This window comes from Fukomys damarensis, unplaced genomic scaffold (assembly GCF_012274545.1).
Source record: "Fukomys damarensis isolate Sample0158 unplaced genomic scaffold, DMR_v1.0_HiC HiC_scaffold_26, whole genome shotgun sequence".
In the NCBI taxonomy this organism is placed as follows: domain Eukaryota; kingdom Metazoa; phylum Chordata; class Mammalia; order Rodentia; family Bathyergidae; genus Fukomys; species Fukomys damarensis.
In genome coordinates this window covers 28,553,608-28,568,510 of record NW_022900938.1, presented here as the reverse complement: position 1 = coordinate 28,568,510, position 14,903 = coordinate 28,553,608, and the positions used below count along the sequence as shown (strand labels likewise).

The following is a 14,903-nucleotide window of genomic DNA, read 5'->3' as shown; positions in this document are numbered from 1 at the left end:
TTTTTTTTTTTTCTTTTTGGTACCGGTGATCAAACCCGGGACCTTGCACTTACAAGGCAGGCAGCAGAACCACTGAGCTAAATCCCCAGCTCAAGGAACTTGTGATTCTTAAGTGGAAACTAGAGATAATTTGTTCATGAAAGAGAGAACTGTTAAAGTGTCAGTGGCTCAGGAGATGGATTTAAAAAGTCCATCTACACACAGTATAGGAGTAGTAAAAAGTTTTCATGAAAACAGCTCAATGGAAAAACAAACCAACAGAGAAATAATTCTGTATAAAGACAAAAATTAAGCATGATTTTAGAGTTGCCTTTTTCAGAAGCATGATGTATTGGACATTTGTGTAGAATTTTCACTCTACATTTTCAGAATCACTTAGTGTTTTGAAGGATTGCTTAAAATATTCTTTTATGGAAGAAGTGATATGCTTTAGTGGCATTTATATGTGTGATTATTAGTTAAGGGTTAAGATAAATGGCAAGGGAAATGTCATCATATGTCTACTACAATATTTAAAGAAATCATTCTGGCTAGATTTTCTATCTCTGTTTTAAATATATGGACATTCAGAGTGAGTTAGAAATGCCCAAGAAAAAAAATAGGAACTTCCAGCAACAAGATGAGGAAAATTTGTAAAGAAATCACAATAAAGACATCTCCGAAAATTGCCAGAGGATTTTGGCCAGTGCAATTTCATTTGATTAGTCTCCTGGTTCAATAACTAAAGACATAAACTTGATAACAAAAATAATTTCTGTCCTAAAGAAAGTATAGAAGCACCTTTATAAGGTGAGTTTTTAGCAGACAGGAGATATCAGCATTTTTCTTACATTATTTGAATAATCTGGATTCTGTTTCCATTTACTGCTTTGTTGTGTTGCAGTGGCAGCTAAAAGTGGCATTAAAGGAAAATGTTTAAAGATTGCCACCTTTTGTTTTTATGCTATAAATTATTTTTCTTAATAGAGTCCATCTTAGAGACCTACTTGGGACATTTAGGATAAAATAGAGTCCAATAACGATGCTGAAATGTCACTTGAGATGAAGTGACAATTGTTTACGGTTCATTTCTGTGCCCTGATAATCTCAGGTGTGATTCCATTTCAATATGAGAATGTAATCTTGAGACCTATCGTTGCCCAAACTCCATCTAAAATGACATAACTAAGTGGCAGTTAATTCCTATAAATTAGATACAATCCAATAGATGTGTTAAGTGTGTGTGTGTGTGTGTGTGTGTGTGTGTGTGTGTGTTTAGGGGAAGGGGATCTGTCAGAGAAACAAGCTGTATAATTTCAATATAAAAAGTAGTAACCAAGTTATTGATTTAATTATCAACTAGTTCACATGGAAAGTTAAAGGAATCTAGAATAAAAGGGGGGAAAGGGAGAAAAAGAAAAAGAAAACAGACCTATGGAAGGAGCTGAAATACCTGGCCAGGAATGAATATGTCTGCACATGTAATGAAGTTCTGCCCCTCTGGACTCACAAAGTTGTACTAATAAATCAAAATTAGAAAAAATATTATAAACTTTCCTATTAGTAACTAAACAACATATAGCTAGTACTTTGCTGTTATTCCAAACAATAAAATATTTTCAGAGAAAATAGTGTTCACTTACAACTTGGAGCAAAGAGAGATACCCAAATCCTACATTATCAAAGTTTACTTTCACATTTTTCCATCGGGCAGTCTCATTTCTTTCTATTAGACTCAGGCAATCAGAATGGTTATTCACTTCGGTGATCTCAAACTTGTCACCAGTTGTGGTGTTAACACAGTGGTAGAATTTGCCAGCAAACAAATTTACGCCCATGATGCTGAAAATTAGCCAGAATATAAGACAAACCAGAAGCACATTCATGATGGATGGAATTGCTCCTAAAAGGGCATTCACAACCACCTAATACACAAATGGAAAAAAAGAAAAGTCAGAATTCTTGTTGGTTAAAAAAGAAAAGGCATTTCCCCTAATAATTTTTAATTTTTATATTTTTTCTATAAAAACTAACTTTAGGATATTTAAAAACAGAGTAAGAGAAACAAATATTTTCTTTCTTAATACACGTAGGAAAGCAAATATATAAAATAAAAGAAATTTGAAGAAGGAAGAAGTACTAAAATATCAAAGGAAAAGCAAAAAATAGAGGAATATGCTGCTTCATGAAGACAGAATATGTGTTTTTTTTATTAGAAAAAAAGAGCAATAGTAAATCCTATACAGAAGATTAACTCATTTTTAAAAGGCAGTATATTAAAGAACAGAACTAAAACATTTGAACATGAGTTGATTTGACCAATATATTTTAAAATAAATGAAAAACTCAGATGTATAAATATAGAATGTTATTAAATACCTAATATAATTTGGCCTTAATTATTCATGCATTGCTATGACTAATAATTTTTGCATAAGAAGCAAGACAATTTAGCATTATGTATTTCATTGGATCATCACATCGTTTATTTCAAGCTCCAGTCATATCAGTTGTTTCATTTACTGAGTTTAATTCAATAAACTTATTTTAAATGAAACATAATACAAATCAGTTTCTTAGGAAAAATAAGAAAAAGAGGTACGCCATACATAATTATCAAATCTGATATGATTTCATGAAGTTCTGTGTGAAATCGCCCACTGGTTTCCTATCCAAACCCCTTATTTCTAGATCACAAATGAAAAATGCGAATTTTCATATTTGAAAGGACTGTTGTCTTTGCTTCCTCATTTGCAGTCCCCCTGGAGGTGCACATAGAGAGCCAAGAGGGAACATAAGGGCAGACCCTAAAATACTTGTAAATGGCAGATGATTTTTCAAACTTGGACATTAATACCTAAGATTAATTCTACCTATATACCTCTTTTATTTTTGTCAATCTGATTCAAAGTAAAAGATAGGCACCAAAATATCTTCTATTTGGCTTGTGATGCCAGTTTGTTTTTAGAACAAAGATTCTGATTGCTTGAAAAATACTATAAGAACTAAATCGTTACACTTTTGAGGCTTTGTTGAAATCTGTAAAGATCTTTAAGCCTAGGGACACAAAAAGGTGTGATAAAGTGAGCCCAAAGGAATAATGAAACCGGCAATGATAAAGATGGAAAATGAACATTAAAAATTTAATTGAGCTTGTGTAACCCAGGCAGAACCGGATGATGTGGTCTATGTAGCCTACCAAACTGACAAATCGTATTGAATTTTACTGTTTAGCTTAATAAATTGACAGAATAAGCCCTTACTTTATACGTAGATAATTTAAAATACATGGATGCTTAGATTCTTTGAATTTGATATTTGAGAGCTAAAATCAAGTTATTCTTTCTCTGAATATTTTGTGTACCATCCAGATTTAAATGTTGTTTCTGTTATGTGGATATAGAGTATGAATTTCAATGTATTATTTTCCCCATCAACACCCGTTTTATAGAATAAGCTGAGCAATGATTATACCCATTTCTTGAACTTTTTTTCACAACATTCTGTAAGTCTTTCACTTCTTTCTTCAAAATCTTTCCCATCTTTGTCACTTCTCCATTGTCCTTGTCCCCGTCCTTGTCTGTACTTCGTTACTTCATCCCTACACTCTTGTCAGACTATCCTTTCTCCCTTCAATACATGTAAGATGAGTTAATCTTCCTCAAGTCCCATTTTACAATCATTTAATGGTTTCTAGTGATTACCAAATACTTTCTGTACCTTGGTTTGAATAGCACTCCACGGTCTGCATTTCTAGTTTCAACTTTCGGCCACTTACACTTTGTGCCACTCCAACTAATAGAGTTACCGTACGCTAATATAATTGCAGAGAATTGAAAAGCTATTTCCTTTGAAATTCCTGTCCACCACCACCTTGCTTTCCGAAGTTCTCTCTCATTTGAAAGGCTTTCATACGTAGAAGCACTTCTTTCGTGGATGTTCACCTCACCCCCTAGTTTAGCCTCCAGCATAAATATGAGTTTTCTCCTTTGAATTCAAGAGTCAGAAGTCTAGTACTTTACTAAACTATAGAGATGATTTGGCATGATCTCTTTTGGCAAATGAGAAAGATGAAGAATGAGGTAAGCTCTGAAAGTAGAATATAAGTAGCACCTCTTGCTCTCCCAGTCTACCTCATTAGTTGTCTTAAGACAATTCCTTCCTAGCTGGTGATTTCTCTGTAGTACGGTTAATTATATTCTTGTGTTCATAACAGATTATAAGCTTTTAAAAATATACAAGATGCAAAACTACATGTGACTCCTCCAAAGCTTTGAGGGCTTTGAATGTAAGAATGTGACAAAAAGCTTCTTGAAAAAAAAAAAAGATTGAATCAGTGAATGAAATAAGGTTAGCCTGGTATTTATTGTCAAAGTTGAAGTTTTAACTCTTATTTCTGAATATGAGAAAATAATAATTTAAGAACCAAGCACAAGAAAAAGTTTGGGCAAGACAATAAACCTGAGACATTTCCTTTGAAACAGGGACTAGTTTTGAGTTAAAATAGACTCTAATTATGGAATTTGTTACACAAGCAAGCACTCTGAAGTTACACAGTTCAGGATTTGACATGCAAAGGTGGCAAGTACTTTGTCCCATGATAAGGTCTATTTTACTAAGGTAAAGAAAAAAATACTTAAAATATTTGCCATAGTACTGGGGAATTTACTATACAAAGGTCTATTCATATTTAAGATCTTACATTAAACAGCAAAGGATCATAGAAAGGATACTTTTTCCCAAGAGCCTGATCCATGCCTTCCTTCAGCAGAGAAGGAAATGTATTAACTCTTTTTAGTCTCTAGGGAAAAGATAATTGGTTCCCATGCGGGGATTGTAGAATTAGACAGAATAAACTGGAAGGAACAATCTGAGACTTTTACATAAAAGGAGATATCTAAGAAAGGAACAATCATAATGATTAATACTATATCCTCTCACAAGCTTCTTGCAAAACATCATCAAATAGAATTTCTCTAGTCCTGCATAACCAGCTCTTACAGAAACGTTCTATCTCTGGTTCATTATCTGTACTTTTTGATTAAATCAACATGCAATGAGGAACCGACAATTAAGTGGTACATTAGTGTTAGGAATTCTGATGTATTTAGAAAGGTCCCCTGAATGAACTGTTTTTGAACTTCAAATCAATATCATGATTTTTAATGCTGCTCTAAATAAATCCAAGAAAACTACAAAATTAAAAGTAGGTAAAGTAGAAATCATATCTTTTGAGTATGGAGAAGAATAAAATATTTTTAATCTAACAATTAAATTTCTGTGGTGTGTTTTACTTAAGGTAATTATTATTATTATTATTTGGTGCCAGGGATTGAACTCAGGACCTTGTGCTTGTGAGACAGGCAGTGGCACCACTGAGCTAAATTCCCGGCCCTTAAGGTAATTATTTTTGAAGGATAAGAGAAATCAATTATCCAAACAAAAATTCCATCATTTTCTCCTCTTCAAAATTTTTTCTTTTTGCACAGTATTGCTAAAATGTCAAGATCAAAATACATTTATTTTAATTTTTGTTTTCATTATATCTTCTAAGATCCACAGAAATTAGTTTAGAGTGACTTATTCTAAGAAGTGAGTTTACACATTTATTTCTATCTTAATATTTATAAGGGTGTTTTCTGCTTTATTTATAAATGAAGCTTCTATTTTGTATAATTCAAATAAATGGACTTTTTTGAATTTTCCCCCATTTAAAATCCACATCATTTGTACTTATTCAACTGAATATTCTTTTGCCTTGTTACATTTTGAGAACAACCCTACAAATTTACACCAAAATGAAAATGAGAATGGTCACAACCAATAACAGTCTTATGAAACCTGGAATATCACACATTAGCACCTGCTCAAGCATATTAATAGTTCACTTTTGGTTTGCAGCTGGCCATTTCTAGGACCCAGGCAAAAGTACTAAAAGCAAGGGATGTATGCTTTAAACAGTATCATTAGTTTGACAAGTTAATTATTTTTCATACAATCATCCTATATCAGGGTCCCCTACCCACACCAAATAATCTCCCATCAATGGATAACTCAATAAACACATAAATACATCATATTCAGTGAAACTTAATAATATATGAACCGTAGGGGTTAAAAATCCACAAAAGGTTAAAAACTCACTAAGGTATCTTTTAAAAGAGAAATTTAAAACAATTGAAAATAGTGGATTCAGAAGTAAATACTATATTGTCCGTACTGTGGTTCCATCATCCCTCCCCAGTCCCGCCCTCATCCCACTACACATAAGTCACAGTGCAAGGATTAAAGGTAGCAAAAGGGGTAATACAGTACCCATAATAAAGGGCTGAGGGGAGGAACCAGCGCTCCACCCCATCCAAGTTGGAGCAAGATTATCCTATACAAAATAAAAATATATAGTTTGTTAATAGTTAGAAATCTGATATGACAGAACATTTGGTGTTACTTTTGTATATGATGCTCTCTGTTTCCCTTTCAATTAAGACTTGAGTTCTTTTGAAAAAGTATTTAAGATTTCCTAGATTAGGAAATTAAAAATACAAATTTAAATACAAATTTTATTTTATCCTAGGTATTCACGACATCAATTCACTCAGTTCAATTTTATGGGTTGAAAAATTTGGACTGGAAATTTGAAATACAATAAATGTTCAAAAGCTGTCAGCCAGAAATGTGCAGAAAGCATGCAAAACACAAACTGCAACGTGATGATAATTTATTTAGCACTTTGTAACTTCTTATAAAACACTATACAGCATGCTGTGTTCGGTTGTGCTGCACAAAAGCGCATGCTTTGAAAAAGTGACAGAAAAAGAAAATTAAAATGAGTGCCTGTTTTATACTTTAACAGAGATACTGAGATTTTATACCACTAGGGAGAAGAATTAAATGAGAGTTTCTGAATATATGAAATCTCATTTCCTAATTATAATAATCATTATTATATCTAACCTCATCAATATTTGTGATTAAATGCCAGAAACACAAATAACATAATCAATAATGAGGTAATTTTGACTTCATAATGCCAAAGAAGTGTTGAAGAGCTCAGTAATTTTAGTGTGGTATGATTAATGTATGATATCATTTGGCAAGCAGCCATATTCGTAAATCTGGTCATTTAAATGACTGGTTTATCATCCACAAGGAGTTTATGTTTTTTAAATTCCAGGATTTGGAAATTAACCTCTTTTTATGTAAAGCATTACTGGATAATAATTACAGATAAGGTCATTTCAGTAAAAAAGTAAAACTAGACCAACAAGACTGACCTTCTATGGACACAGAGTGGTTTATATTCAAATAACCATTTACTCACAGAATCAGTAAATTTCTGAGAGGTCAAAATTGAATTGCAACTTCAAATATTTAACAATGCCAGATTTTGGAAACCTTTTAAAATGTATTATTTTCATTCAGGAAACACGTTTTCAAGTAGAATGTATGAAAACGATAACTTTCTTGAGAACTGAAACTGCTACTGTGAAATGAGTGACATTTAATTGTAAAACAAATTTAATTTTTATATATTTTGAAAAAACGTTTCCAGCAGTATTTTAATGAATATGTGAAGATCTCTGTGAGAAATAAACAACTAATTGTGTTATTAAATTGTCTTGGATTGTTTCTAATGAGAAAAATGTTTTAATATGTGTTGGAAAAGAGAAAATAAGTCTTGTGTTTTTAAAAGGTGACACTTTAAATAAATTTAATTGAGAAAGGGATATAAGGCTGTAAAAAATGCAAAAAGAAGTTAATAATACAGCTGGCAAACATAACTGAATGACAGGTAGCAAAACAACATTTTTATGTTGGACTTAGCAGCTTTGTCTAGATAAAAGTAACCTTTGCCCTTAAAAAACAAAATTAAATTTTTTACATTATATATTTTCTATATTAATGATTCATGTTTTCAAAAAGTTGTGGAATATAAAATCAATAAGGGGAAATTTTAAAATTTGTTATGAATTGTGAACAAGTTTAATGTTTGTTATGAATTGTGGACAAGTTTAATATTTCCTTAAAAGGGCTAATAAAAAATGTGTGATAAATGATATTTAAATTGGGCTTAACTTATAAATCATTTATATAAATGAGTTAAAAATATATATTTTATTTATAGGACTTTATTATAAAGAATCTACTTTACTACGATAAAATTGTGTCAGATAATATTTAATATTTAAATTAGCATTGTTATTATATATATTAAGAAGATTAATACTGTCACAAAATGAGGTTATATTAAATAACTATCTGCAAAGTTTAATATGCAGTTAATACATAATATCTGCCCTTCAGTATGTTCAAATAATTTAAACTTTGGCATTATGAAGACAAAAATTTTTGACAACTCAATATTTTCCCTTTACACTCATTAAGTACATGTGTGATTTAAATTATTTTTAATAAAACTCAGTAAGTACAGATGGATCATCACAAAGGACAAGTCTATGATGCAGAATTCATGTTAGATAATTATTATATTGTTACATATAATACTTTAATGGCACATCTGATTTTTTTGTATATAGGATTCTAAGGAAACTCCCAAGACAGATTAGGAAATAAAGTCATTTTAATGAACACAGCAAATAAATGATATTATATCATTTTAATAGAGGACTAAATTCTCTTGCATATTACCTAAAAGTAAATATGCAACAGAGGATAAAGTAGCAATTTTGCAAAGATTTGCCATTCCTTTTGCATGCATATGTTTCCCCTTTTCTAAACTAAATTGAGTCTAATTTTGGCTACATACAATACTTCAAGTTTTTCATTTTCCTTACCCTCATCCCTTCAAATCGTGATAAAGCTCTTAGAGGTCTCAGAGCTCTCAGTGTCCTGAGGGATTTGATGGCACCAAGTTCTGAGTAACCCAAGGCATTTGCTGTTAAGCTGACCAATGAAACCTGCAAAAACAAAGAATAATGTGCAATGAATTGTCTTTCAGTTAGTCGTTACTCTGTGATACAACAAATAAAGTCATTTGTAATTATTCAGAAGATAAACTACTGGACACTTCTCAGTAAACCCTTTAAAATTTATAAGGAAATATTTTTAGTTTGATTCAAAGAACGTTTTTTTTAACACATTAATTTAAAACTAGAGAAAGTGATTTTAAGAACTAATTCAACAACCTTAAATATCATGTAATTTATGAATTGCTCAACAAATACAAATGAGTTGAACAATTAGCTAAAAATGAAATTAAAATCGAATAAAATAGAAACTGGGGCATAGTTTAGTTGTATAGTACATGCTTAGCATGTATAAAGGCCTGGATTGAGTCGCCAGCACCCCAAAATAATAGTAGTAATAATGATAATGACAATGATGAGAGGAATCCAGCTGGAAGAAAATGTCACTCCTTACTGGTTTATTATTTGTGCTCTATTTAGGGCCTTGTCTATGCCTAATTTGAAAATACAAAAACTACTGTTGTACTAGAAAAAGCAAGAAATCTCTACCCTAAATTAGTATATTCAGCTAATTGATATTTTCAGAAATTAACATAGTATAACAGTTTTGAAAGTGACATTTTTATCAAGCTAATACATTTTTTTCTTGTTTCATTTCTATGTAAATAATTGACCTAATAAACTAATTTTGTCGTGAAATATCTTCAACATTTGATACGGTAAGTTACGTCATCTACTATAATACCTGATTCCAGGTTATATTATTTAGTTCCAATTGGCTATTTAGTGACTATTTACCAAAAAAATAAAGCAATAGATTTATGTTACTTAAATGAAATATGCAAAGACTAAAGAATAAACTTCAGGCATGTAATTTTCTACAAAGAGGAAGAGCCAAAATGTCAGTCAAAGTACAATTACAATTTATTTTGCAAGTGGTTGGTATTATAGATTTCTACATACAGTGATCATTAGTTTTGCAAAATTTTCCATTTTCTCATTCTCAATATACTTTGTACACTATTTGAGATATGCTATAATTATTTTTGTCTTTTTTTCAAAAGGCTACACTAATTCCCAATAAGATAATTAAATCAGAATATTGAAAAGTATTATTATTATAGGAGTACATAATTCTCAGTGGAATTATTCCAAAATAGTTGATAAATGTCTATTAAAATGAAATTGTAATAATAAATAAATTTATATTTCGCCAAAGTGTTACAAATGTAATAAGTAAAATAGAAAGCTAATCTCAGTAAATTTCAAAAAAGTTAATTTATGTTTAGATTTAAATCTAGTATTAAAATATGAGAAATAAAAATATCACATAATTTCTTCATTTGGGGGGAGTGTAGGGGATTGAACTCAGGACCTTGCACTTGCAAGGCAGTTGACAGCACCACTGAGCTAAATCCCTGGCCCTATTGTGAATTTCTAATGCTTAAAGCCTCAGTATTAAAGACTCTCTCCCACTTTTTTGATAGGATGAAGCAACTTTTCTTTTGAGTTTTCTCTCAATTCACTTATTTTTAATGATATTTTTAAGCCTTTAAGATAGTTTTCACCTGTCCATGCTTGAAAATCAGAGATCAAATGCATGCATAACTGAGCTTTCGTATTCAATAAGAAATCTTCATAATCCTACTGGATTAGGTCCCTTTAGGGTAACAATGTTGCCTATGAAACTATCTTATTTTGCATAGTATTCTAAAGTTAAATTTATGTCAAGAGGACAACAGGAGAGATGATGTTAAGCTTTAATATATGCTGAAATTAGTTACTTACTTTAGGGAAAATGAAGTATTAATTATTGGGTGTACAGATTCTATAAAGGGCTATCTGGTATATAGTCTTGTTGAAAATTTAGTTTACAATATAGGAAAACTCCCTTCCTGGTATAAAGTAGATGCACGTCTTTCCCAACACTTATGCATACCTTACTTAAATAATGGAATTATATATTATATCTGTATAGTCCATTCTTTATATATATATCTTTTAAAAACTTCTAAAAGATCAAAGATAATTTTAAAAAGTGTAGTAGTAGCCACCACCTTCAGTGTTTATTGAGTTCCTTCAGCAGTGTGCAAATAATATAATGATTGGTTGGTGATTAATTAGTGGCATAAAGTCAATAGCTGCTAGGGCAGGAGCATAAACTTCAGGCTGTCTGATTTACAACATAAGCAATTTGAGCAACATGTGTTTACTATTCCCTATTTCACCACCTTACCCTTTGGTTGCTGTGATTTTTTTTCCCCTTCTGTATTTTGTCCTAGATATCCACAGTATATCTCATCTCAGTGCTATTTTAGATCACTACTAAATTAGGTCACGACTCCCAAATACCACACTACCATTCTGTGGATGACTATCTTGTCATTACAACATAATGATCAACTATTTGCTACTTTAAAATTAAATTATAGGGGCAGGGATTTCTCTCAGTGGTGCCACAGCCTGCCTTGTAAGTGCAAGGACCCAAGTTTGATCTCTGGTACAAAAAAAAGAAAAGAAAACAAAACAAAAACAAAAACAAAAAGACAAAAAACAAGCCAACCATAAAATTAAAGTATAAATAAAATAAACTCCTTTGAATAGAAGTCAAAGGTATGGAGGATACCTACATCAACAATCAAGAAGTCCAGCCAACACCAAGCATTGGTGAAATATGTCTGATATCCATAGGCCACCCATTTTAGAAGCATTTCCAGAATGAAGATGTAAGTGAAAACCTTGTCAGCATATTCCAACATAGTCTTAATTGTCTTTCGTTGATCAATATATATATCTTCAAATGCCTGTAAGGAGAAAACTATACATTTTAGCTTTCAAATAATGTTCTATTCTATAAGCTTTACTTGGGGGGATCGTATGTGCATCTGATGGTTCATTAGGTCAGGAGGGCAGAGGACCAGTGTTTATTGTTGGTTACTCTCAAAGGTGTTCAAAGGAAAAGGTCTAAAGGTGTAGGGGAAGTGGGAGAGGTAGGGGAAAGGAAAGAAGGGAAAGTAAAAAATATGAGAAAAGGAAAAAATGGAAACAAAGTCTTTATAAATAGGGAAAGGTGGAGGGGGTGAAGGGAGGGCAAGGGGAAGGGGAAAAATAAGAACCAAGGTATATCATGTAAAGGTACAAGATCACAATGATGAACATAACTTTATTGTATAACTAAGAAGTACTAATAAACTGAATGAACAAAAAAGGAAAATTATACTCTCCATTGCTACTATGACAATAAGAAATAAGTAAAAACAAATTAATTTGACTTGTTCAGAAAATATTTCTCAATATCATATTCTAATGTGTCTTTCCCAATCTGTGATTACAGATTTATTTAGTTTCATTTTTTTGTTTCCTTTTCTTACCAGAAGAAATAAAATAATAAAAACTTATGGTTTTGTTAAGCAAAAATTGTTGATTGACTGTTAGAGTGCTCAAATCTACCAAATTTTGGGTCCACCTGCTTTTTGTTTCATTTATTTGATAGTTTATATTTCTCAGTAGAGATGATGTGTGATAATGCTTAAATGACACACTTTTTATTGAGGTGTTAATATGAATTCTTCTAGTATAAGCCTCTTGGTATTTTACTTCTAAGTATATATTCCTTTCAAAGATTAAAAACAGTTCTTGTCTAAAGTGGCATACGAGGAAAGTTTACTTCGTGAGACAAATCTGCAGGAAGGTATAGGACTATGTTAGAATTATAAGCCTCTAAAGAAACTTGGAAGCAATTATATTTTAATGTGGTAGGCTTTTTATAATATCATATCTATCAATCTATCATCTATCAGCTTACATGCTTCCTTTATTTCATTGTTTTTCTACAATGTTATATTTTTCTAAAGCATATGTATCTATATCTACACGTATATCAATGGTTTTTGATGAAATGAACACCTTCTTATATAAAGTGATCCTTAAATGCATCACTTAAGCATGCTACTCAATATTTATTGTTACCATCATTCACTGTTTCCCAAGTAGAAAAAGAACAGTGAATACAATTGGAAAGAGACAGCAAAGTGGCCCCTGAGGACATACTGCCTGCCAATAAAGAGATAATAATAATAACACTATTCACAAATTCATTAGAACTCAGAGGATATATATTTCCAATCACAGCAATTATATAAACGATACTGTGGTTCCCATACTTTTTTTCAGAGTAATTGAATACTCATATACTTTGAATGAATAAATTTGGGGGCAATTTTTATGGTATACTTATAAATAAAATCATAAATAAGTATAAATAAAATATTATAAAAGTAACTGCAAAAATACGTAGTTATACATTAAGTATTTGCTATGGAAGATAAAAGATGACCTTATTAAAATACATTGGATGCAAAGACAATGGAATAGTTATATCATCACTATTAAAAGATACTAAAAAACGTGTATGGCTGCACCTTTGCTTAAAAGTCACTCACCAGAGCACCACTACTAAGAAGAATCATGAAAACAATGAAGGTCTCAAACCAATTATGTTCCACTATTCGGAAGCATGTTCTTCGCAGGTTCCACCACTGTTTTCCTTTCCCTTCCTCCACACTGATTTGACAGCACTTGAACCTTTGTACACAGCCTGCAATTATAATGTTCAAATAAGAGAACACAACGTAACTCCATGATTTGCATAATACTTCCTGGCAAGTTGCTATTTCCTCTTTCCACTATTATTGTCATCGGTATCTTTCTAAGATAAATCTCCGAAGCCTGGAGCAGTAGGAGAGCATTTATTAGCTGTGTGAAGGTGTAAAAAGTTCTCAACTACTTTAAAGTGTTCCCTGGCTAAAAACACTTGCATTTTCTGCCTCACAGTGTTACTGTCCAAGAAAGAAAGCATTGTGAATTACAAGAGAATGTAGAGAGCTTGGCTTTATTATCTTATCGGACTCTATTGAAGTCACTCTAAAAGAAGACTTGAAAATGGAAACTAATACTAATAAAGAAAATTACCTGTTTAAAGAGGACATAAGCAATAATGTGGTTCTTTCCGAATAGTTCTGGGTCTGGTGATTTTCTTGTGGTGCTTCTAGAAGGACTCATACATTTTTCAAAATTAATTTAGTTCACTAACATGTGATTTGCATGGTCACACTTGGTCATTGCCTCGGTCACCATTCTTTCACTTACCCTCTGCAGAATTAAACCCACAGGTATCTCTGGATGCTTTGGTAAGCACCATGGAAGATACAGAAAAACAATATACCACATCTGCTCACTCCCCAAGAATGTTATGTTTCAGTTTTCAATAGAAGATTTGAGCAGAAGAGCCCTGCTTCAAGGCAAGAAGGAAAAATAAAACAAATATGTTTTAAGAAGAAGAAATGGAAGAAGGGGAGAGGGAAAGAAATAAGGAAGGAACTAAGAAAAGAACGATGGAAAAATGTCACTGTTTAAAAGTGGAGAATCATCTTTATTCTATATGGGGGATTCAAAATGGATACATTTATTATAGGTGTTCAAGAGAATAAGAAACTCTGCTATCATAGTCAGATAAAGGTAATTTTAAGAAAGATCATGAGAGGTGTCTACTACTTATGAAGGGAATAATGGTAAACTGTGGATATTTTAGGCCTATTAGGGAAGTAATACCAAAAAGGAAATAGGCAAATATACTCCTATTTCCCAAATTCTAATTCCCAAGGTGATCAGACCATGGGAAATACTAGCTAAGAGAAAAAGTGTTTCTTATATCAATCACCCATATTGTGCCAGACTCAACAAGGTACTGTTAAGGTATCAGGTGTCTAGGGCAGTCCATATTTCCATTTCTTCCAACATGCATTGAAAAATGCTTTTCACAGTAAAAGCACTTTAGAATTTACTGTTCATTTAGTTTTAATAGCCAGAAAATTACTTTTAAGACAATTTTTTGTTTTTGTTTCATTTTGTTTTTTTTTAAAACAGGGTCTCCTTATGTAGTCCAGGCTGGCCTTGAACTCACTATGTAGCCCAGGCTAGCCTCAGACTCATGGCGAT

The 14,903-nt window shown here is 31.8% G+C and overlaps 1 protein-coding gene across 9 annotated transcripts in view; it reads right to left on the bottom strand.

Annotated features, from left to right (window-relative positions):
• LOC104850109 (sodium channel protein type 1 subunit alpha) overlaps window positions 1-14,903 on the bottom strand; it is a 150,405-nt gene that overhangs the window by 14,755 nt on the left and 120,747 nt on the right. For all 9 annotated transcript variants that reach the window (XM_010606896.3, XM_010606895.1, XM_010606901.1 and 6 more), the window contains 4 exons: window positions 13,349-13,503; window positions 11,537-11,710; window positions 8,775-8,897; window positions 1,623-1,904 (listed from right to left, as the gene is read on the bottom strand). In XM_010606896.3, the coding sequence (XP_010605198.1) occupies window positions 1,623-1,904; window positions 8,775-8,897; window positions 11,537-11,710; window positions 13,349-13,503 (734 nt within the window). The remainder of the gene's footprint in view (window positions 1-1,622; window positions 1,905-8,774; window positions 8,898-11,536; window positions 11,711-13,348; window positions 13,504-14,903) is intronic.